General features: G+C 40.7%; 1 protein-coding gene across 1 annotated transcript; it reads left to right on the top strand.

The window, feature by feature from the left end:
- The first annotated feature begins 159 nt into the window (after positions 1 to 159).
- CNN3 (calponin 3) lies at positions 160 to 23,651 on the top strand. Its single transcript, XM_083867937.1, has 7 exons — positions 160 to 311; positions 18,506 to 18,627; positions 19,066 to 19,132; positions 20,384 to 20,521; positions 20,990 to 21,106; positions 21,847 to 21,993; positions 22,544 to 23,651. The coding sequence occupies exons 1-7, from the start codon at positions 255 to 257 to the stop codon at positions 22,889 to 22,891; spliced, it is 996 nt and encodes a 331-aa protein (XP_083724063.1). The 5' UTR covers positions 160 to 254; the 3' UTR covers positions 22,892 to 23,651.
- The last annotated feature ends 1,508 nt before the right edge of the window (positions 23,652 to 25,159 follow it).

Raw genomic sequence — 25,159 nt, 5'->3', positions numbered from 1 at the left:
CTGACGTCCCCCCGCCCCGCTCCGCTCCCCGCCCCGGCCGGACCCTCGGGCGGCGCCCGGCGGGCGGGGCGGCCGCTCCTCCCCGCGCCCCCTGCCCGGCCCCGCGCCCCGATTGGCGCTCAGCGGCTCCGGCGGCCGCGGGGCCGGGCCGGGGGGGAGGGACTAGAACTTTCCGCGGCCGCGGGCGGACTCTCGTCTCAGCCCGGAGCCGCCAGCGCCTGCGATCAGCGCCCCCGACCGCGGGAGCCCACGACATGACCCACTTCAACAAGGGGCCCTCCTACGGGCTCTCCGCCGAGGTCAAGAACAAGGTACGGGCGGCGCGGGGCTCGCCGGGCTTTGTTTGCTCCGGGACGGGGCGGGACGAGGCGCGACGCCACGCGGGGCTCCGCTGCCTCCGGCGGCCCCCGGGGGTCCCGCCCGCCCCGCGCGGTGCAGGCGCGCAGGGATGCGCCCGCCGCCGGCCGGGACAGCGCTGCCCTCGGGGCGCCGCTCGGGAAACTTGCGGGCACCGCAGAGCTGTCAGCGCCGGGCGGACCCGTGCGCGGAGCGGCGATTCGCCCGCTCGCCCGGGCTGCACCTGCCCGTGCCGGCAGCGCTGGCCCGGGACATCCCGCCCGCGCCTTCTCCGCCCGCCGGGACCGGGCGGGGCGCGGGGCCGGGGCCCGCAGCCGTCCCACAGCTGGCGGTGCGGCGCGGGCGTGTCCCGGCGGGGCAGAGCGGGGCACGGCGCGGGCGGAGCGCGGTGGAGAATGTGGAGCAGTGCAGTGCAGTGCAGAGCGGAGCGCGGTGCGGAGCGGGCGGTGCGCGGGTCGCGGCCCCCGCGCGGCGCATTCCAGCCCCATGACATCATGGGCACGGGCGGCGCGCGGCCAATCGGCGCGGGGCCCGCACAGCCGCGCATTGTCCGCCCGCCCCGCCCCGCCCCGCCCCGCCCTCCCGCGGGCGCGCACAAAGGCGGCGGCGGGCGGGGACCCGGGCCCTGGGGGAGCCCCAAGGCCGGCACCCCGAGCCCCAGGGCCGTGCCGGGAACGCCGCTCGGAAGCGGCAGGAAAGGCAGCGCTGACAGCAGCCGGGCCCCGCGGCCGGAGCCGGTTGTGCGCGGCTTTGCTGAGGTTTTTCTCATGCTCTGGGGAACAAAAGGTGTCTCACGTTGCCCTGTTGGACTGGCTGCTGCCTTGCAGCGAACACTTACCTAATAAGAGGGAAAACCTTTGCAATAAAAGTTACACCGCTAAACAAGCGGGGATAAGTTGGCGCTCGGTGTCTTTATTCACAGGCTTAAAATCCAAACGTGGTCTTTAATAACCGGTTGTTTCATGTCTGGTTTCAGGCTTCAGCAGAGCCCCAGATCCTGTTTTACTTGTAGCTGAGTAGAAGGGAGAGCAAGGAGAAAAGTAGTTACTTTAAACGCTGTAATTTATGCTTTACAAATCAACATTTTGCTTTGTTTTTTTCTTTATTGGCTTTTTTTAGGATGGTTGAGGGTTCTGCTGCAAAGTTTGGTGACATCATGTAACTAAATGTCTTCCAGAGTGGTTGCTTCCAGCATTTAAACTTAGTGATTTATCTGCACCATTATAGACTGAAAAAAAAACCCAAAAAAACAACCCAAGCCTAAAAAAATGCTAAAACGTGTTGTGTGTTATTGCATGTGAATTAGGAAGAAAGCAGATGCTTTTCTACTTTAAAGATTATTGACAAAATTATGTAGGTTTAACAGTGATCCCCTAATGGGGACAAGATGGGAAGAAGTTCTTTGTTCTTTCTTTCAGTTTCTTATTGCCATCAGCTTCCTTAGGGCCTCCCGAGGAGCTGTTCCGAGCCTGTGCAGTGGCAGAGGGTTTGAAACTGGTGTATTTCACACCTTTATGCGAAGGGCCTTCTACTTCATCTTGCTGAGTTTTGTTTTGCTCACATTCTCTGCCTTCAATGCAAGTATTGCAGAGGGGTGGGTGTTTTGGGGCAGCTCCAGTTTACTTGTTTGCAGGTTTCTGCTGCATTCTTTGGAAGTGTCTGCAGCAGTGCCTTAGAAAACAATTCAATGCACCAAAGACAAATGAACTAAGCCCCTTTCAAAAGCCCCAAGCAAACAAAAAACACCTCCAATGGGCAACAAAAAACTCCAGAAGAGATGTAGCTTTGAGCTTTTAGAATGTTGTTCTCTCTGTAAGAGATCAAGTTTCAAAGCAATTGTGTTATATACAGGTATATTGTGTGCCTCCAATCTAGTATGTTGCACGGGTTTGTGGGTTAGATGTGTGTTCATCTGTATAATTCTAGAGGATTAGCTGATAATGTCTCTGTAAAGATCAAAAATTCCTTTTCCCAGAATTTTCTGTCTCATGAAGATTTGAAGAATTAGTTTCCAACTCTTGGAGGATCAGTTTTTGCTGCCAATTATAATCACACCTTCTAAAATACTGACCTTTGTGCAAACTGTTGTGTCATGGGCTTTTTAATGTCCTTTTGGGTTAACTGAGTTTTGTAAGTAGCTGTAGAACTTCCCTGCTTGAGTGATAGTTACTCTTAAATACCCTTGTTTGAAATTTTCAGTGCTGATCCCCAAGCAGTGTTTTTCTGCAGTAAACAGACAGTTTCACAGCTATGCTGCCTGAGGGTCCAGCTGTGCTGGATAAAAAAAATCCCTTGCTTTTGGTTTTTATTCTTTATTTTCTCATTTGACATTTTATTAGTGTTCAGAGAGACCTTTTGTTTGCTGTGGTATTTGAATAGATGATTATAACATGTCCTGATGCTTTTTAAGAATTTAGTTTAATTGAGGTTCAGGATTCAGCATAAAATCTATCTCTAGTTTGGTGTTTAGGGGTTGTTTTTTTGGTTTGTTGTTTTTTTTGTTGTTTTTTTTTTTTTTTTTTCCTTCTTCTTTTTACCCTTTTGAGGTTCCACCCTTCTCTTGTTTTGCTCCTTTACCTTAGTTCACACTAATATGGTGTCTGGTCTCTGTTAGGAATCTTTTTCCTCATTCCTACAAAGCAAGCATGGAGTTTGTGTACTGGTTCCCAGCTGTAAGGAAACTTGTCTGCATGAGAAATGTGTAGGTAGTCAAACTAGTGTAATCCCTTTGAAGCTGATTCCCTGTTTACTTGAGATCACAGAAGATAATTGATCCAAAACAAATATTCAGTGGGTAGCCCTTTAAACTGATGGAAATGGATGGTTTCTTTTGCAGGCAAGAAATAATTTTCTTCTTGAGCAATGGGGGAGTTTCTGCAGTACGTGAGGTTGACATAGCATGAGATGATGAGGCAATTAGATAAAGCTGCAAACTCGATTTTATATTTGTCTCTGATTTATGCTCCATTGTCTCTCTGCAGAAGGTGTGGAGCAAACAGGAACATTGGGCAGCAGGAGGAGAGGTTCCAGTCCATTCAGCTGCTTCCTAGTGGCTCCACCCTTCCCATGGAAATGTTATTTGTATTGGGCAGGCATTTATCTTCTCTCTTATGTTTGATACAGTGCCAGTTTCATCTTCATAAGAAAGTGAGGGTGGGCAGGAGTGTGGTTTGTGTGGGGAGCTAAATTTTGCATAGCATTTGGCTATTGCACGTCCCTGGCTTTCCCCCTGAGCCATCCCTGCCTCAGGAAGCTGTCAGTGGGCAGTTCCATTTCCCAGACTTTCTAAAGACTGAGGAACTGAGGGCAGCTATCCCAGCCCTGCAACTGCCACCCTGAAAGGTCAAGCCCTAGCAAAATGGAAGTGGAGGGGAAATAAACTTTAAAGTGAAGGCTCTTAAACAAATGAAGCCTGTAAACAAAATATCTCCCTATTTTGCAAGTGTGCAGGAGGGCAGTAGTGTTTCCTGCTTTCCTTCTTGAGGGCAAATACCAATTAATGAAAAAGAATTGGAGTCTGTGGTGACTAATGCAAACTAGTCCTAGGTATGATTTTTGTGTTCCTCTTGAAACTGCTGAGGAGAAAATTCTTGTCATCTATTTTACCTGCTACAGGCCAAATAAACAGATTTAATTGCTAAGTCCAGAAATCACATTTTTAAAATAAATATTTTTATCTGGGAACCAGATTAAAATCACTAGCTTTCAGATTTTTTTAATTAGTGGCTTAATAGTGAGATAAGTTTTGGCTGTCTGGTTGAACTGAACCTCTCCTTTCAAAACAGAAATAATACCCTTTTCCATTCCTAAAATGTGGCTCTTCCTACCAAATATTTGCTTTACCATAGGAGCTTTACCGTGCTTCCTCTAGACTATTTTCCTGTAACAAACAAAGGTTTGTTAAAGGAAAGATTTGATCACCAAATTTTGTGAACCCTAGGTAAGAATGTTTGCTGCTGATAAAAGTGCATTTCAATTATGATGAAATGATGTACTAAGAACTGAGACGGTACTGGCAGTGAAAACTTAGGCTTTGAGAGCAGAGGAAAATACCTTCTGTCATCATAAGTGACAGGATAAGATCTCTGCATTCCTGTTCTCTTGTATGCAGACATCTGTGTAACTTTTAAGTAAGTAATATCTTTAATTTCCAAGTTTTGAATTAAATTCAGATGTTTAGCTTAAAATCAGCTTGCATTACCATTTGCATTACACAAATCTTCATTGTGTTGCGTGAGGAATAAATTTAAAAATCTATTCTTATGATGCTCTTAGAAATTTTGTAATAGAAATAAATACTGAAAAGGGAATTTCAGAGGAATAATTTATAGGAGCAAGTGTTAAACTTCAGTTTTCTCCAGTTAATTAATAGTTTCTGACAGTTGATCGTGGTCTTGAAGTTAACATTTCCTAGCTAAATATCAATTTCACTGTGGAAAGCACTAAAACTTTATTCTTTGTGTCCAAATTTGGTATTTTTTTCAAACAACTATGAGTTTCTTCCAGCTGGATCCAGGCATTGGTAACAGATCTGCGGTTCAAGTGAACTTCATAACTTTGTACTTAATGCTACAGTTTTGATAATTGAGTCCATAGCAAAAATGTCCATGAAACATAAATATGACTGTGGAATAATTCCATAGCTAAACTTAGAATTGATGTTTGGCATGATAACTACATGCATCACTAAAAACACATCAGTGATATAAAAATGAGACCATCTCTTTAGTTAGTCTTAAGATGCTTTTTTTTTAATGTATCAGCAACCAATTTATAAGAATTCTCTAGTTTTACAATTTTCTGATGGCTACGTGTTTCTGATGCTTAGTTTCACTTTGACTGACCGTATTAAATTTCAGTTAATTGTGTTCAACCACACATGCTTAGCCCTGCCGCCCTCCACTTCCAAATCATGCTGTGTTCCTTTTCTCATCAGACGCCTCCTGCACTTTTGAGAACGTGTTTGCCACCTCAATTGCTGAAACATGAGTTTAGCCTCTTGCTGGAAATTTTGCAAAGGATTTTTTTTAAGAGACCCAGTGAATCACTGGCTTTATTAAGCTGTAGTAACCTATTAATTTGTATTCTCCTAGTGTTAGGCCCTGTGTGTGAAGAGTTCTCATACTGACTGAGAATTGGTATTAATGCAGATTAATTAGATTTTTTTTTCTTGTTGTTAAACAAGGAAGGTAATCCATCAGGGGAGAATCTTAACCCAGTGTTTCTACTCATCTTCATCCTTTACTGTCTATCTCAGTGTGTCTACCTTGATGTGTCTAATCCATTTACCACTTTCACTGTTACAATCTCAGGTCTGTTCTCATAGGCATGATCAAGTATAGGTTTCCAGTTCTGTGGCTACTTCAGGCGAAGTATTGACACTACAGGAGTAATAAGTAGCCCTAGTGAGAGGTACAGACTGCTGGTGATGGAACCTATGTAACACTGGGCTGACAGTTCATAGCAAGGATCCATCTCTTAGCATGAGCAGAAGGAAGTGATTTGCCATGGAAACACTTCCCATGCCAGCAGCTGGAATGTTGGCACCCGTGCCTGTTCTGGACACTTCCCTGAGCCCACACACGAGACTCGCCTTCGAGAGCCCTGGCACAGCCCCAGCTGGTGGATGTGCCCTGTCCCCAGTGTCACAGCTCAGACTGAGCACATGTGAAGGTGGCTGCCCCAGGGCCATCTGGCAGTCGTTGCTGTACACCACTGACACAGGAGTTAGCTGCTTTTGCCCAGTGGTTAAATCTCCAGTAAATCCTGACACTTCCTTGCCCAGTTGACAGTTGTCTTTTGGAGGCCTCAGAGCTGAGGTGTGGGGCAGTGCAGGGCAGCTGTCACTGCCTGTGTTAAGCCCTGAGTGAGGGCTGTCATTTCCAGTTCTGCCTCTCATCTTACACCATTTTTTCTAGGAGGAAGGTGATGAATGGCATGGCATGGCCAGGATTAGCTACTGCTGCTCATGAACTTCAAGGCAGAGGTGGAGCCCTGCATGGCTCTGCTCCTGTGTGAGGGGACAGCACAGACAGAACTGCCAGTGCTGCACCAGCACGGGGCACGAGTAAATGAGCAGTGAGGGTGTTTGCTGAAACTTTTATTATGTTTAACCTTAGTAAGCACTCGTGTCTGCATTTTCAAATTTAAACCATTTTCTGTCCATGTACAAAATGGATTATAGTGACGTTGTTTATGGTGGATTAATACACTTTTAGTAAATCTTACACTGGTGATAGAAAATCATGAAACTTGCTAAGGTTAATTTTTAAGGCTATGAGATAAGTGTTTTGCATCCTTTGAATGCAAGCTCACAGTGTACCTCTTATGACTAGAACACTTCTGAAGAAAACAAATAGAGCTTGACAGTCATGGCAATTAAATGAGATTAGCAGCCTCACAAAATAAAAACTATGATTTGCATTACAGTAATGCTTGCTTGTTTAAAATTTACAAATGAATGTACTCTTTGTGTGGTTTCAGAGTTAGACTTAGTTTAAAATTTGGAGAAAAATACTTACAGTCCTGTTGCTGAGTCAATACCCATGAAAGATAGATGGATGGATGCACACATTCTTGTGGGACAGCAGCACATACCTGATTTTTGTCTCACCTTGTCTTTTTTTGACAGAACATTAATTTGGATGCTTTTTCTTGCCTGCAAGTAGTTTATAATATGCCTCGGAGAATAAAGGATAGAAACTTCTCTGTACTCAGAATTGTGAGCTTCTGTAGCTGCATAACGCGGTACACACTGGGCATCTGACACGTCCTTTTAAGGCAAACTTTGTAGAGATTCCCATCCCCTATGGAACTGTACAGGAAAGGCCTTCAGTAAAAATGGGCTGGAGGCCAGGACACGTAGGGCAATTTGAAACAGATTTTTTCTAAGTGAGATCATGTGAAAATCCTTCTTTTTTTCTTTAAGAGGGACTCTTTTGCTTAAAAGTGCTTTTTGTAAGTATCTGATTCTAAACAACTGTTAACTTGTATAGTTATGTTCAGCAGCATATACTTTCTTTTGAGTAAATACATTTGGTTCTGCAGTAATGCCTCACAGTAACTTATGTCATTGTTTCTATTTAGTGGGGTTGAATGACAGTGATTTTCTCAAAAACTGTTTTGACTTTCTTCAGGTGGGTTGTTCAATGTTTGGGACTTTTTTTTTTTTAAAGCTACAATAACCCTTCCTTCCTCCCACCCACACTCACTCCCCATCCTCCTCAAACCAGTGCAGATTTTAGTGCATATTTAGAGGAGAAACATAATTAAACTTTTTGTTGCTTGTAAAAAACCGTCTTACTCAAAGTGGACGCTGTTCTGGATGTATAACTGGCAGAGGCTGGCAGCGTCAGTGCTCCTGGAGGAGCTGGCAGTGAGGGAAGGCCACCACAGCGAGGATGAAGTGCTGCTGTCACAGCCACGGTCTAGTGCCCTGCTTGGACTGTCCCCAAAGCCTTGCCCAGTCCCAGCAGCTGGGCCAAGCAGGCTGTAAGCCTTGGGAGCCTGAGCTTGCCCTGGTCACTGATAACTCGCTCACTCATGGAAACCAGACTTTAACCATTCAGTGCCTTTGCTGCTTCCCTTCCAAGACTCAGCCTCGTATTCTGGGGTCAACACAGGACTTTCCTTGAGGACTTTATTTAGACAACCTTTTGGTTACCAAGTAATCCTTAAGAGGTACAGTGAAGTGAAACAGTGTGTGGCTTGTGCATAGACACAGGACCGGAATACCAAGTATTTGCCTAAATATTTCTGCACTTTCTTGCTATTCTGAAATGCTTGCATGAAGATAGAATCTGATCGATTGAAAAGCCTAGCTAGCCGAATTATAGATGGATTCTAAACAAATCTTCTTGCCCTGCTTTGCACGTTTGTACCATGGCCCTTCCCAAGATAAAACTGAACGTTACTATTGCAAAAACCTTACTTTGCTTTCCTGCTAAGAAAGCTCTCCTGTTATATTGCTTTCCTGCTGATATTCTCACTGCTACAGCCTCTTATTTACAGGCAGCATTATCTTAGTATCCCTGGTTTTGCTGGAATAAGAAAAATTTAATTAAAAATTCTTTTTCTGTTGTCCTTAATCAGTTGACTATATGCTAAAAGCCTTCACAGAAAAAGGTAAGGCATCAAATACATGTGTATTTGGGAAGGGATTTGGTTTTAAAAGTTCATGGTGAAAAGCAGCTCCTGCCTTGCTGCTGACATGGAGCTCAGCAGAGTGTTTCCCTTCTATGTTGAGCATGGGCAGAACACAAATCAGAGCTCAGGCCAGTACTCACCAAGCAGAAGGATGTGTTGGAGCAGGACCTGTACTGCAGCTCCTGTGTTGAGATTCCCATTGCATGACCAGCCTGAGCTGCCACTGCTTTGGTTCACTTCATTATGTATCATAATTGGAAGTCAATGAAGCATATTTATCAGTTCAGGCACGTATCTAGTGTGCTATGACTAAATGCTTTTTGCTGAATTTTGCAAGAAGCTGTTCCCTTACCTTGCTGACGTTGTATTAATCATGCCCTATACAAGTAAAAAGTACAAGTAACTTTTGAAGAAAATAAAGACTAACGCCTTTTTACTATGGTCTGTCTTGATGGCAGCCTTTATCATTAATAAGTGATGGTATGAAAATGTCTTTGATATGGAAAGCTACTTCTATTTGAAAGAATCTAGCTGGTTTTAATTGAAAAGTAAACAAAGATTGTGAGATTAAATATCAGCAATAAGGCACTGGTCTTTGAATGGACAGAACAGAATTGGAACAAAATATAACTAACAAAGTTAAAGTTCCTGAGTGTACCTGAGCATTTTGTTCTGCTGAACAATAATGGAACCTTTAATAATTGAGGATTGAGACCTCTCACAGGGATTTGTTTTGGATGCAGTGTGTATGTGCATCTCCTTCCCACCCCCAGCAGTGCCAGCTGTTCTTTCTGCTTGTGTTGAATTGCTGAAAAATAGTGCTTTGAAAGTTTCTACAGGGTGTTGAATCAGAACCTGTTACTTTGGAGTTTGACTGTCTTTTCTACTTTCACACTTGTACTTTATTCTTTACTCATAAGCTCCAGTGTAGCAGGCTTATGGCTTGATTTGTATATTCCTAAAACTATGTTTTCATTAAATAAAAGGTTGCGCTAGAAGTTCATGTAATCATTTTTTTTTCACTGTCTTACTTTCCTTAGACTTTCTTCTTAAGATGTATATTAATTATTAGAAAATTAAATAAACATTTTCTAATGTGTTTATGGTCATCACCCTTTTTAAAAAAAATACTGTTATAACACTTCTTATGTGGTTAAAGCACAACTTGTCGGGTGGCCAAATCCAAAATATTTTTGAATGTTCCCTGGATTATAATCTACCTGTGCATCAACTACTGAACTTTAATTGGTCAGAGATATACATGGGAGGGGGTGAGGTGGAGGGCCAGGAGCAGCAGATTATCATTGTCTTTCATTCTTTGTGCCAAGTTCATTCTTGTAATATTTTTGCTGGCAGTAAAGCAAAACAAGAGTATGAAGCTGTTGATAGACAAGGTCTTCTAAAGCTTAGAGTGTGAAATCTGCACTGCTTGTACTTCTGCTAAGAAAACTAGCAATGGGAAAAATTACCTCAACCAGAAAAACATGCTATGCATGAATTGAAAGATTTTGATCTACTACCTTTATGAAAGATAAATCTAAACAGCTCTTAGTAGCTAGAAGCAGATAAGGAAATTCTCAAAAAAAAAAAAAAAAAAAAAAAAAAAGCCAGATTGAATCATTATGTGCAAGGATAGCAATAACCTGAGGAATCTGTGGGTTTTTTACAAATCTATCACAGGCACCTCAGTCAGCCTGTTGAGCCAATGTGAGTTCATGGAGTTAAATCAGGGAATCAGTGCAGGCTGTTGAGCCAATGTGAGTTCATGGAGTTAAATCAGGGAATCAGTGCAGGCTGACAGGCAACCAAGTGCTATCAGTGCAGTCAGTAGGAAACACTGAGCACTATTAAGTGGGAGATGCCTTTCACCTCAGGACCTGCCCTGTCATCTGTTCATTTCCCAGTCAAGTCCATGCCTGCCATCACAGCTGGCAGCAAGGAATCAAGAACATGAGCTTACTGTGTGGGGGCAAATTAGAGCGATAAGAGTCCTGAGGTTTACCTTTGGAAAAAGTGCTGAGAAAATGCAACATGGACTGTGCCTTTGCTGGAAAGGCAGAAGGAATGTGCGTTTTGAGTAACTTTTATAGCAACACTTGCAGTGACAGACTTCAGCTTTCTTTAGCCAACTTTTCTGAGAGGTATGTTTGAGTTACCAGTTACCTGCTTCCTGCTGTAGAACATAATTACTCTGGTTTGGGTAAGTGAAGAGGCTTTGAAGAGAAGAAAAGGGCTTGAAAGAATATATAATTTCCTGGGCTTCTTTAGTAGCAATAGATTAGAAAAGTATTATGAGAAAAATTGAGTGATCATTGGTGTTACTGTTTCTGTTTGCAGACTCCTAGGCTTTGAGAAGGACTGTTCCACTAGAGTTACAGTAACAATTTCCTCAGGAGATGGTTCCTGGGTTACTACTGGAAAAACTAAATTGTTTTCAGATGCTTTGGAATTTTTTTTTTCTGTTTATGCACCAGATTGTTCTGTATGATTTTTTTTTTCCTTTCCCCCACAAAAAAGATTAACTAGGCATACTGTCTGTCAGGTTACCAGGATTTTCCATGCAGCACTCAGTGTGTTGTCTCAGGAGACATTGCTGCTCGTGATCTCAGGGCCTGTCCAGATTTGCTGTGTCATATCTGTCATACTGGGGGTGGATTTCAAAGCAAGGAGAATTCCATTCCCATCGGGGACTAACAGGCTTTTGTCCATTGGGTTGGATCAGCTGTGTCTTAGCTGAGAACAAATTTCATATCCCAGTGGATTTTTGAAACAAAACCCAGCAGTGGTTTAAAATAATAGTGGATACTACTGGAACCATGTTTGGTGAAGAACTAGAAATACTTCAGCAATATACAGACTAAATAAACAGAGCAAAGGAACTCGATACCAAGAAGTATAAAGTGTGGTGGCATGACCAGAAGGTGCTACAGTTGACAGTGGAAGCTGATGGCTAAGGAGAATTGGAGTTACAAGCCAGAAAGTTGTGACTGTGGCAAAACACAATAAGAGCAAAAGGCACAAGAAAAGCTGAGAACGTGTTGAGTAAGTGAGGGCGTTGGAGTAGCCGCTGAGAATGAGAGGGAAGCAGCATTCAGTCCAAGGGCAGGCATCTGTCTGAGCTGTTGGTGCACTCTGGGGGAAGAGATGGTAGCACTGGCTTCTTGAATAGCTTGCAAAATGTCATAAAGTTCTACTGGACAGCCAGGGAGGAGAACAGTCAGTTCTTCCAGCCAGCTGATCTGGCAACAAGCACCATGCATAACTGCAGGTATCTGTACTTGTAAGATGGCTTGGAAACTTTGAGGCATGGTTTGTTCTCACTTCACAGAGTTTAAACTGGTGCCTATGGGAAGAGTGCCAGGAATTTTGGATTAATGCTCATCCATCTCTTCTTTAAAGACTGCAGCCTAAATTTTGATTTACAGAGAAAACAGTGAGATGTTGGCAGGGTGTCAGTTACACTACACATAAAAAAACCAAGGTTGAATATTAAGCAAAATGGATACAGCTGTAAAATTTTTGAGCTAAGTAGCATTTTGGAATATAGTGAGATCTTTCAGTAATGTTAGTGCAGCGTTCTCTGCTTTTCTGTACAACAGTCCAAAATGACAGAAAAAAATGCGTCTTCAAATACTAGGGCGTACTGAATGGTGGCTTTGAGTTTTTGAAGTACTTTCCTCTTTGGTTTTCATCTGGATTGTTGCATTCCCATTACATTTGGGGTTCTTGTGCACAAATATGCCTCCTCTGACACTTGCTTTTGCATGCAGTCTAGGTCAACATACATGAAATTAACAGGGAATTTTAATTTGTCCTTATGATGAGAGCTCATTGGGTTGGTAGTTCAAATGGCAAGAAGCCATTTGATAATCACCTTGGTACCCTATCACTTCCTCTTCTTACCCACTTCCAGTAAAAACTAAAACTTTATATTTTCCCACTCTTGAGTTGTCTGTCTCTACTTACAGTGTGCTATTTGTTCACACTATGACTAAATAATTAGTGATTATGTCCTTGCACTCTGTCACCTCTGAATCTGAAGATTAGATATGTACAGCAATCTGTTTACACCATAGAATTTTAACCAGAAAGTTTCAGCTTGCTTGTATAATAAAAAAAAATTATTAAAAAAAAAAAATCCTTCTCCTTCTTTTCTAATGAGAAGAATTTACATTTCTGTCCCTTTTTCTTGGTTATTCACATAGCCACTAAGCTCTTGACACTTTTCTTCTCCCAGGTATTTTTGCTGTGTAAGTTTTAGACAGGTGATTCAAAACTGTGTTCTGGAACAGGAGGTGATGAACAGGAATTCTAGATAACAATGTGGTCTGCCTGACTCTCACTTCTGAGCAGTACGGACTGTCAAGAGCTTCTTCTGCCTTGATACCAGGAGAGAATTTTGCTTTCATCTTTCCCCATACCATCATAAATCCTTAAAAAGGGGAGGAAAAAGATTTCATCACAAACTAGTGCCGAGCAAATAAAAAAGAAGTATCAGCATTGGTATCTTTGGCCTCAGCAGGACAAATTGCTGCTGAAGGTAATGCTTATTTCAATGCAAAGGGTGTTTGCGAAGGCAGCACTGAAATCACAGCAATTCAGTTTCACTCAGTTCCTAATTAATAAAGATTGAAAAGTTGATACAGGAACAAATTACTGCTTAAAATTGAAACTGTACAACCTTAGGTTTTAAAACCTGGATTTTTTAATTTGTTGTTTTTATTTGCTTTCAGTAGTTTATGATCTAAATGTGTAAAAGTAAAATTAATATTAAACCCTCTGGCTAGACATGGATTAAATTCTGTACAAGATGAATATGCTCCTATACTTATTAAAAATTCAGTAAGCTTTCTCTGCTCAATCTTGTTTTTTAATTGAAAAGTTAGTAATTTTGTGTCACTTTAGGCAAGAATATGCCCCATACCAAATTTCTGCCTACGAAGAACATTAAAATCCAAAACTTAGGGCTATATCTATTTTTCTATCCACTTTGGTGAAAAAGCATATATGTAATCTCTTCCTTTGCTATCTTATCTTGAAGTGAAGTCCTGGTTATTTCTCTTGCTGTACACGGCCTTGTACTTTATTTACGTTGGAAAACCAAAATGTACAACCTACTTTGCTGCAGTTTGCTATGTATATACATCTTAAGTTTTGTTGACAAACACAGTTCCTATAATAGAGTTGTTGATGTACTTCAGCAAGCACATGCTTTTCTGGTTGAAACTTATGACCAAAGAGCAGTTGTTTTCAAATGCCTACTACTACTTTAAATTTAGCATGCTGCACATTAAACCTTTGACTCCTGCTTGGGAGGGCAGGAAGCCTGCAGCTTTAATCAGGAATTTCATCAGAACTAAGAAGTACAAGCTGTTATGACATGATAAAACAAAAGTTTTATCTTTTATACCTGCTTTTTAACTTAGTAAGATCTGTGTTTGCTAGTCCCAGTGTAAAAAGAAGTGCAGTGTGCTTAAACTCTTCCTTGAGATCCTGTTACAGTATTTTTCCAGAGTAGCAGCAGTATAGCCAGCTGAACTCTCACACTGGAGATCTGGCATACACATAGCCCTTAGCGTACAGTGTGTACTGTGTAATTTGGAAAAGATTAGTATAAAAGGACAGCTCAAAGTCCATATGATATCAGTTATGGTGTGAAGTGCTGGTTAACATCATCACTCAAACTAAACATGCTACAGGCACACTGAGTAACTTCAAGGGACACAGAGACAAACCATTAAAGTTGGCCAGCAGAACCTAGCTAGCTTCCAGGAACTCATGAGCTCGATAAAATCAGTGGTGATTGTTACTGTCCCTGTACTACACATGGAGGGAGATTTTTACACTCTAAGATCTCCCAAACAGGAAAGTCCTACCTAAACAGAACTAGGTGTGAGGGTCAGGTGTGAAGTTGCCAGAGATATCAAGTTTAACCCAAGGATTCCAGCCTGAGCATAAACACATGTGTATCAGTTTGTCATAGGCAAGTAACACCCAGCCTTTTCCTTCCACTACCTTGGATCACCTATAATTTTAACCACTTGTATAAACATTAGTTTCCTTTCAAAGATACTTCTATTAAACCTGTATCTCTGAAGCATCAGCATAAAGAGCAACATTGACAATTTTATGTATCTTTCAACATTTGTCAGAAGAAAGAAATGAACAGTTGGCTTCTGGCTATCTGCCATTAAACTTCTGTAAAATCTTACATCCATTGCTACAGTTGAATCATTTCTCCAGTATTCTGAAACGGTAGGGTTTTTTTCATGGCACTGATGATACTTTGAATGAAGCTGCTTAGCTACTGCTTTCATCTTCAATAGACAATATTTTCTTTTGCCGTAGACTTGTAAGATTTAAGTATCTTCCATGAAAGTCCAGTATTTATGAAGGATCAAATGTTGGCATATTTTGATTAGTAGTAATGGAAAAAGACTTTTTTTTTTTTACATTCATATCAAAGCCTCTGGCTTCACCGCATAGATAGCAATCAAATGAAAACTGGAACATCTCTGATATCCACATGTGGAAAATATGAAATATTCAGTAAGAGTGTTACATAACTTCTGGTTGTGCCATTGGGAATAGAAGAGCTAAGAATTCAGAATAAGCATTATGCCTTATTTCTGGTAGTATCTGACCTGTCACTCTCCCTGTTTAATCCTTTTTCTCACATGTTTCTAAAGCCTGATTCGAAAGATTCCACATCTCTAGCTTTTCAGGTAGATTGAATATAATTTGCAGGGAAACTAGCACCAGTTTTTACTTTTTGTAACTTAGTTTCCCACCAGCTCAAAAATCAGAACAAAAATAACGCTTTTAGTGCTGTGAGAACTCTCTTCATGTGTATAAGCATTTTTTACTTCCTATCTCTAGATAACCACTGTAGTGATACCCCAGGGCAATTTAAAACCTCTTGAAAAGCTCAAAATTTGAACACATGGTAAAGTGCTCAAACATAAAGTAAATATTTTTCAGAAGTGATTAAATTCCACCTGATTACTTCTAAGGTCCCCAAGCAATGGGGTCCGCAATTTAATATTCAGTTCAGTTATAATCTCACATATGGAATGCACTTATTAAATGAGGAAAATTTCTGCCTTTTTTTTTTTTTTTTTTTTTTTTATATGCTTGCAAAGAAAGATTAAAGTAGCCACACTTGCAGAAGTCTTTAGGGTTCTCAGTCTTACTGGCTTCCATATTTACTTTTTTTTTAATATTGGGAGGGAGAAGTTTAATCTTTAAACTATGTCTCTTGGTGCCATGATCACAAACTTAATTTTCTTTTTTTTTTTTAACCAGTATTTAAAAATAACTTAAGTGGTAGAAACACAAGTCCAGTTCTATTCCAGAAGATTTCAACTGCAGGATCGCTAACACTGTCTTTAAGCTACACTGAAACTGCCTAAATTTTCAGAAAGCACAATGTTGATTATGTGTGTAACTAAAGAATTGTGGAGACGAGCTCAACCCCTGCTTTGTACCCACATGCATGCTAGAATGATGATTTTATCACAGTGTGAGCTGTCAGCATATGAATTACCAGCCCAAATTATCTGCTGTCTTCTAACTGGACCATCAGAATAGAAAGTTCTGGCCTTTCTATAAATCCTGTTCCTTCATTTGAAGTGGGGTACAGAAATAAATTGTACACTGTATGTCTTGCCTGTACACATAACTTAGGGTTTTGTTGGTGAGGTCACTTTTGCAAGATTTTAATAGGTTCTCTAATGTGTAAGAAGAGTGCGATGCTACAATTCAGTCTTTTGGGGAAGATGTTTTGGTATCTTTCTCCCTTGCACATATATTTGTTTTCACACAAAATCTGACTCAATTCTGTCCAAGACTGCTTCTTTTCTATAATTTTGAACACACTAGTTGGGTAACATCTGCCACATGTTACTGGGGAGGCAAATTAAGGCTGTGATCACACAAGCTTTGCTTCCACAGGAAATAAAAATATCTGTGAAAAGTCATTTGTAAGCTAATCACCAGGTTAGGAAGGAGAAAGATGACAGCTGACTTCTTCATACACCATTTTCAAAATGTTACCCATCCCTTGCTGTTACTACCATCACTGGAAATTAATGTGGTTGTGCTGCTTCTGTGCTAAACTCAAGGGAGGTGCAATGGGGGCTATCTGCCACCCAAGAGACAAGATCACAGCCATGTCCTTTCAATCTGTGACCTTCAGTTAGCTTTTCTAGTCTGCTTCTAATCTTAGCTAATATCCAAAAGGTGTGATTAAAAAATAAAGTCATGGCATTTTCCTTGTCATCCTGTACAGAATGGTGCACAAAATTTTACACCTTAGTCAAGATCTGAATGTAGGAATGGGTTAGTCCATTATCCTGATCTGCAACTAAGGCACCATAGCACTACTATTACAAATAGTCTAAGGAAAATAAGTATTACTCAGACAAGCTTTTGAAGTAAAGCCAGAGATACAGGAATTTTCCATTCCCCTTAGAAGAAAAATAGGGAACAGAGTACTGTAATTTGTAGTTTGGTCAGTTTGGAGTCAGGGATTACTAATGCTAGCCAAAATGTAGCAATTGCCTCTATCCAAGTAATTCAGATCTGTTGGAATTATAATCTCCTTCAGTACAAATATAGCTGCTAATCACCGGCCTTTCTTGGCTGAAGTCTTAAAACTATATGTAAAAAGTCTCAAATGTACATTTTGACCTAATGTGAATGGCTGTACATGAGTTTCTTGTTAGGTGTTTGTAAGCAACTGGTGTAGCTGACCAGACTTTCCACGTGTTAGAAATACTGCAGGTACACTCTGTGCTTGCCTGTCGGGTTTCTCACGGCAGCTCCCTCACTTCCCACCTCGCTCACTGACCCGTGCAGGACAACTAATAAAGGTGGAAGTGTTGCCAACCTCTTCACCAGTGGAGGTTATTTATCCCACACAATCTTGTGCTCAGATAGCTTGTTTTGTTTGTGGAAAAAGTAGTGATGATTTCAGTGATAGAATCCATTTTGTCCAGCTTGGCAATATTGAAAAGGATTGCAAAGGTGACAGGTTTAGTCTGAAGGAAGTTGGAGCTGCTTTTTGGTGCATTCAGGGGAGGGGAACAAAGGGCAGAGTGAAAGAACACGGATGCTGTTGACAGCTGGTGGTGTTGAAGTTCACTGCTTTTAAGCATTCCTTTCACATGGATTGATTTCTAGTGACTGAAGCATAAACTTACACACAGAGTAGTGAAGTCTGAACATCTGGAAAATTAATTTTAAAGTCATCTTGCTAGCAATTCTGGGCTTCTGCTTGATGCCTTAAACTTCAAAGATTATTGCAGGTTTTCTTCCTTTGCAATTAAAATATGAGATCACAGTTTATTTCAAAAGAGTCTTCCAGGAAGGTCAAAGGGAAAAGAAATAGGAGGGATAGTAAAAGTTAACAATAAACCAAGACACAGACACAGCCCCCACAATCCCCAGCGAGATAACTCTTAATGTTGTAGCAACAAGGCAAAAACTTAATAGCTCATCTCCATTAATCATAAACTAGCTATAAAAGCAAACCCACTATAATCTTCAGCTGAATAACTTCAAATCTGTTATATAAAATTTCTCATGTAGAAAACTACATGTGAGCAGTAGTACTGATGGCAATTCAGAATTCTTGTGTTCATAATATACTATTTCCTTTCCTTACTTCCTGCCAAAGTACAACTTGGGCTGAATATTTTTTCAAAAATCATTCCTCTGCAGCTGTCAAAAGACTTTTCAGGTGCTCCAGGAATTCTTACTCAAGGAAAAACTGCTACATGCTTAAAAGTGCTTTTTCCAAACAGACCTTTAGTAAAGCCATGAAAATTATAGTTAAAGGGAGAAAGTACTAACAGCTGTACTCTAATGTATAAAATAGAGTTTAAAAATCCAGCCATGAATTTACACAATGACAGCTATAGCATACTCTGAAGTGGAATTGGGGTGGGGAAGAGCTGGAGATTTCTCCCCTGAAGTAATTTTATAACTGCTTGTGTTACAGATTGCCCTGAAATATGACCCCCAGATAGAAGAAGATCTGCGTAACTGGATAGAAGAGGTTACAGGGCTGAGTATTGGTGCAAACTTTCAACTGGGATTAAAAGATGGCATAATCTTATGCGAGTAAGCATTCATTAAGTAACCTTATTTTTAGGAGTTTTCTACTTTCAAGGAACTAAGGGACTTTCTGAAGATTCCCCTTTAAAAGACATCAACAATTACAGTCAAAAATAGCTTGACTGTAGGGTGGGAGACAACTTCTTGGAAACTGTTGGAAAAATGAACACCTAAATCTTCTTTATATTTCAGCTAAGATTTCTAAATTCAATAGCATAGCTCATTTCTATAGTAATCAAATGGCATGCAAAAATTCTTACAGTCTGTTAGACTTATGAGACCTGAGAACTGAGCTAGCCCACTGTATGAACAAAGAAATTAACCATTTTTGATAAAACTAATGCAACTAGTAAAGCATGAGTGGAAGTATTATATAATGACTGCACAGATGGTATAAGGATGAGATTTATTGTTTAAGCATTTCCCTCTTTTTCACCTCCCCAGGCTTATAAATAAGCTGCAGCCAGGATCAGTGAAGAAAATTAATCAATCAAAACTAAATTGGCACCAGGTAAAACAAAAAACACACCAACCTCAGAACTACACCTCTAACCCCTTGAACCCCCAAACAATACCTTTGTTCTGTATTAACAAATTTGCTGTGATAATGGTACATCTTAAATCTTAGTAGCATTAAGTTTACATATGGTATATATCCAAGAATTGAGGATGCTGCAGATGTGAACAGGGTTTAACAGAATGCAGCTACAGCTGAGGTGGTTCACCAGTGGCAGTTGAGTACCTGTATTTAATAGCAGTGCTTTAGCTGTTCAGGGAAGTGTCAGATGGAAGAACAACCTAGAGCCCTATAGCAAGGCCTTTTCCCAGTTAAAAAAAAAAAAAAAAAAAAAAAAAAAAAAAAAAAAAAAAAAAGAGGTGTTTTCTTTTTATTAAGTCACAACTGAGCTTTCCATCCAGGCAGTGCTGCAAGGTACTAGGTCAACAGCTTGCCTGTACCTAGACATCTCTGTATGAAGTATCCTCCTGAGAAGGTGTTTGGAGAGGATGCAACGTGCATTTGAAACAAGCAGTGGAAGGGTTGCTGCCTAGAGTTACTGCCTTTACTCTTCTGGGTCTAGCTTAATACTGTTATGTCAGCCTCCTTGTTTTCTTAGCATTGAACACTTTGAAATATGGGTGAGGATTTTTTTTTTTAAAGTTTTAAATACCTCTTAAGATTTCAGAAAGAAAGAAGAGATTCAGTCCTTACTCTTTGTACTCTGTATTGCTTTCCAATTTCTACAGCACATAGTGCTGATAAACACCAAAGCTTATTTGTCCCAGGAGGTGAGCAAGATAATGCCTTCAGTCCATATAAGGATCCCATCCACATAGTTATGGTTTTATTTTATTCAAAATTATCAGTTGCTGAAGTCAAATAGCATGGATACTATGTCAGATTTTCTAATTTTGAAGTAGATTTTAGATTAGAATTTCTCTTGGAAGGGACAGACAGTTGAGACAAGTTTTTTTTTTATCAAAGCCCACTCTAACAAAGTATATGGTACTCACTGATGGAGAGATGCCAGGCTGGATAACCTCTTAGTCTGATTTCTGAAATCAGTGTTAAAACTAACAAAACATAATCCCAGACTTCCCACCAGTCACTCTTAACCATACCAACTGTTTTGTCCAGTTTGCACAAGGCAAACAACTTTAGTAAAACAAGCAAGCAAACCAACCAACACCAGAAGGCTTTAAAATTACTTCATTTTTGATTTAAAACACTGTGTAGAAAACTGGCTTTTTTGTTTCTGTTTAGCTGGAGAACATTGGGAATTTTATCAAAGCCATCCAAGTCTACGGCATGAAGCCACATGATATTTTTGAAGCAAATGATCTTTTTGAAAATGGAAATATGACTCAAGTACAGACTACTCTAGTGGCACTGGCAGGTCTGGTAAGTATTTGTACTCCTGGAGTCAGCCCAAATCCACGTGCCAGTTCAGATATACCCTTACAACCCACGTAAATACAGAAAACAGCATCCAGCCTGTCAGGAGAGAGCACACAGTACTGAGAGTCTGAGATGCTGCAGAGGTTGCACCTCAGAGGGCTGTGTGCTCCCACATGCCCCAGGGAAGGCTTAGAGTTCAGATGGAGGGTTCCTGGCTGCTTCCATGTGCATACACAGAACAGGGGAGGCTCACAGGAGAACACTGATCCCTGCAGAATATCCTTTTGACTCGGGTAGCTTTGGAGTGCCACCTTCAAATGGTGCGGGGAACTGGTACCTTCTCTCAGCCCTGACACAGTCTCATGGTGATAGACCTGCTTGTGGCATCATTTCAGAGCCCAGGCTTAGGGTGTGGAGACAGAAAATACACTTCCAAACACTGAATATTCTATTCTCCCTCTCCCTAAATAGGCAAAAACTAAAGGTTTTCATACTACAATTGATATTGGTGTCAAATATGCAGAGAAACAAGCACGAAGTTTTGATGCAGGAAAACTAAAAGCTGGTCAAAGTGTAATTGGCCTGCAGGTAAGTATGAAATTCAAGTTTGCAGTTAAATTGTTACTATTGAGAACCACTTTCTTGCTCTGATTAACTGATACATTGTTTATGCAAAACCAGGGGCAGAATAACAATATATTCTTATCGGGGAAGGAGGAATGAGGTTTTAATTCTTGTAAGCAGTTGATTGGCTTTATAAGCTCAAGTCACTGCCTGGAAGGTTAGTTTGTTTGTTTTAAATCTGCTGTAAGAGTGATAAGGAGGAAAGGAACAGCTAATATTAGCAGCATCATCTCTGTCTTTTAAGGTGGTTTCAAAGTAGGAGTCTTTGGATAGTTGAAGTTCTTTGTATGGTAGAAACTTTTATCTCCTCTTTCCTTAGTAATTATAAAAGCCAAAGTAAAATCTTAAAATTCCTTTGGTACAGAAATTGTGGCAGTATAAATGAATCATTACTGTCCAACGTAAATGTTACTTTTTACATTTTGAGGCATATATCCATTCCAATTGCAGTGCAGTTGGGCAAATGACAGTCACTGAAATGCCTTAGGATGACAGTTGCCTTTATTCTTGCTTTTGAAACTCAGTAAGGAGAAAGAGTAATTTATTACAGGTAGTGGTCAAACTACATGAGGAAAACAAGCACTGAAATTACTAAATTTTTTGTCAGGCATCACAGTTACCAACCATATTTTTTTCTTTATACTATGCTTAATGTACAGATAAAAATAATTTCTTATGTCCACCTCTTCCTTCCCCCAATAAAGATGGGCACCAACAAGTGTGCCAGTCAGGCAGGCATGACTGCATATGGAACTAGAAGGCACCTCTATGATCCAAAAATGCAAACTGATAAGCCATTTGACCAGACGACGATTAGCCTACAGATGGGCACTAACAAAGGAGCCAGTCAGGTAAGCAGGACTGTGTGTGATGTGCAGGATAGACACAGCTCTCAGCCCAGTGGGACAGGGGAGCCTGGAGTGATGTCCAGTAGCACAGTCTGACAGGCTGCAGTGAGTGGGTACAGTTCAGCTGTGCTCTTACACAGTACTTGAGGAACTTGAATTTCATGTCATAACCAGTGTGTTCTGTGCTGAGTGTCTTAAGGCATAAAAATGTCCCAGTGCTTCTAGAATTTCCTCCTGGCAGGGTTATACCAGGAGAAAACAGTAACTTCATTTTAAGTATTAACTAGACAGAGGCAAAAAAAGAAATGGCTTACTGACACTACCTTAGTCAGAATACTTAGTATATTCTTTCCAAAGAGAAACATAAATCCTTTCTGCAAGGACTTTATTCTGTGACTTGCCTAGTAGTGAACATGTGTTACTGTGCTGTGTTTTGTTATAATTTAATTCCTACTTTTCAGCACTTTTAGTGAGGCATACTAGTTGAAATCATAAATCTAGTAATCACAGCTCTCGACCTTCTTACTGAACCTCTACAATCCTGTTTTACTAGGCTGGTATGCTGGCACCAGGTACCAGGAGAGACATCTACGACCAGAAGCACATATTACAACCTGTGGATAACTCAACTATTTCGTTACAAATGGGTACCAACAAAGTAGCTTCACAGAAGGGAATGAGTGTGTATGGGCTTGGACGGCAAGTGTATGACCCCAAGTACTGTGCTGCACCCACAGAGCCTGTCATTCATAATGGCAGCCAAGGAACAGGAACTAACGGGTCAGAAATCAGCGATAGCGATTATCAGGCAGAATACCCCGATGACTATCACGGAGAGTACCAAGATGACTATCAAAGAGATTACCATGGTCAGTACAGTGACCAGGGCATTGATTACTAGCTTTGCATCGAAAGTTCAGTATTAGTCCATTATTTTATTCAGTAAGAACGAAACTAGCCTTGTGGAATTGTTACCTGTCTTTCCTACACACTACACTTAATGTACCTAAAGAATTACTGCCTTACATACATTCCTTTCTCCTTTATCTGCCCTTTCCCTGTCTAGTTGCCTTTAGTGCTGTAACAGTTGTAGTCTACAGCATAAACAATAACTGCATATGAAGTAAAAGGAATACTGTGAAAGGGGGAGTGCTCTCATACAGCCAGGTTGTTTCGTAAGGAGCTATGCATTCTCACAATCTCTACTTAAGTAGGTTTTTACATACCAAGTTAAGCCTTCATTTTACATATTTACAGCTTTTCTCTGGAGGAGATAAAAGAATCTCGTGCTTAAAGTTATATGTGGTCTTTGCCAATTAAATTTAAGATATCTCATTAGTGATTTAATATCATTGCTATGTTTTAAGGTATTGTTTGCTAATGGTAAGTCTTGCATTAGACATAAGTGTGCATTTGTGATTGTGTATTCATTCCATTATCAACACTGACCAAACTTAGAAATAGTTGTCTTACTAAAAAGGGAGCTTGTACAAAGTCTTGAGCCAACAGAAGTTCCATTATTGATGGTGCATTTACCTTTTATTGTGCCATAATATATCCATGTAGAAATGCTTTTTTCTTCCTCGAACTGTATTTATTGCCACACTTCTCAAACTGATCCCATTGTATTTTTATAAATAAATATTTTTTTCTTAAAGGTACGTAGATGATCTTGTCTCATTTGTTATGCTACAAGTCTTAAAAATTAGATGTCATAAGAACTATTCCCAGATAAGCATCACTTTTGCCTGTGTTAAGGGTAATGTAGAACTCTGGTCTGTTGCAGTTTGGGTTCATTCTTTTCCATGGGATTTAATCTAACAATCTCATAAAAATCTCTCAGGAATGAGTGACACTGACTTAATGGGAGAGGAATGTAGGTCCTTCACAGCCGGGTTCACTTCCCCTCTTCATGACTCTGAGGTTGTGGCCAGAGATCCTTAGCTGTTCACTAAATCCCTGTCATTTTCTCAAGACAAACAAGGATTGCACATATTTATTGCTGCCTCTGCTTCAGCCTGTTGCCTTAATATCGTCACTTGGAGAACTGGAAACACCCTTGCTTTAGATTATGTAAAGAGACACATAGGCTTTGTTCCTGCTGGTCTGCAATCCCAGTACTCAGTTACTGATAACAGAGCTTTATTCCTCACCATGGAGTGCAGAGAAGCTACACTAATTTACCTGCACTGTTTTTAAAAGGAGGAAAAAGTGCATGCATCAATGGGGGCCAGTGTTGTAGTTTCTAACTTCCATAAAATAATACAAGGTTATCTTAAAAGTGTTCACTGCAGTTTAAACTTACTCCATTGACATATGAAATGTTTTACATTTGCAAGTTCTGGATTTATGAAGGATTTTTTCCTCAAGACTGGAAATTGTTTGCGCATGCTCTATTAGTTTCTATCACTTTTAATGTGATGTGGTGACCTGACTTTCACCTGACCTATTTGTTATGTAAGTCTTAAGCTTATTTATTTTACAGAATTTAAATTAGAAAGGCTCTCTAGGGGTCACTGGTCCAAGCCCTGCATCTGAGGCAAGAGCATTATTAGCAACAGATCTGTAAGGACCTGCTCCTCCTGAATGATACTGTTTCTCCCCCTACAAAATAATAGTATTTAATTATTTAGAACTATTATTTAGAATTATTTAGTTGTATTGAATGCTGAAAAGCAGTTCCACAATCAGCAGCAAAAGCTTTGTTGTTTTTATAGTTTGGGTGAAAGCAACCTCTTTTTGAAAGCGTGACCATGCCCTCCTTTCTTCTGAATCCAAAACTTAGGCTTTAAATTACTTGCACACCCTTATTATGTACTTGAACAGAAAAAACAAACAACACACAACCTGTTGTTGGTATGTGTGTTACTACAGAATAGGTTGGAAGAGACCTCCAAGACCATGGAGTCCAATCCATGCCCTAAAACCTCAGCTAAACCATGGCACCAGATTGGCCACATCCAGTCTTTTCTTAAACACATCTGGGGATGGTGACTTGACTACCTCCCCAGGCAGACCATTCCAGTACTTTATTATTCTTTCTGTGAAATCTTTTTCTTAATATCCAACCGGTATTTCCCTTGGTGCAGCTTGAGGCTATGTCCTCTTGTTCTGTCAGTTGATGCCTGGAGAAAGAGACCAATGCCCACCTGACTGCAACCACCTTTCA

Source organism: Zosterops lateralis, assembly GCF_965231275.1.
Source record: "Zosterops lateralis genome assembly, chromosome: 9".
In the NCBI taxonomy this organism is placed as follows: Eukaryota; Metazoa; Chordata; class Aves; order Passeriformes; family Zosteropidae; genus Zosterops; species Zosterops lateralis.
The sequence above is the reverse complement of the archived record's forward strand: the minus strand, read 5'-3'. Positions and strand labels throughout refer to the sequence as shown.

What these genes read in the sequence shown, in the direction of transcription:
- CNN3 (XM_083867937.1), top strand. Translation starts at nt 255, where the DNA reads ATGACCCACTTCAACAAGGGGCCCTCCTACGGGCTCTCCGCCGAGGTC. An exon ending in GATGGCATAATCTTATGCGA is followed by an intron (nt 18,628 to 19,065) that starts GTAAGCATTCAT and finishes TCACCTCCCCAG; the next exon opens with GCTTATAAATAAGCTGCAGC. An exon ending in CAAAACTAAATTGGCACCAG is followed by an intron (nt 19,133 to 20,383) that starts GTAAAACAAAAA and finishes GTTTCTGTTTAG; the next exon opens with CTGGAGAACATTGGGAATTT.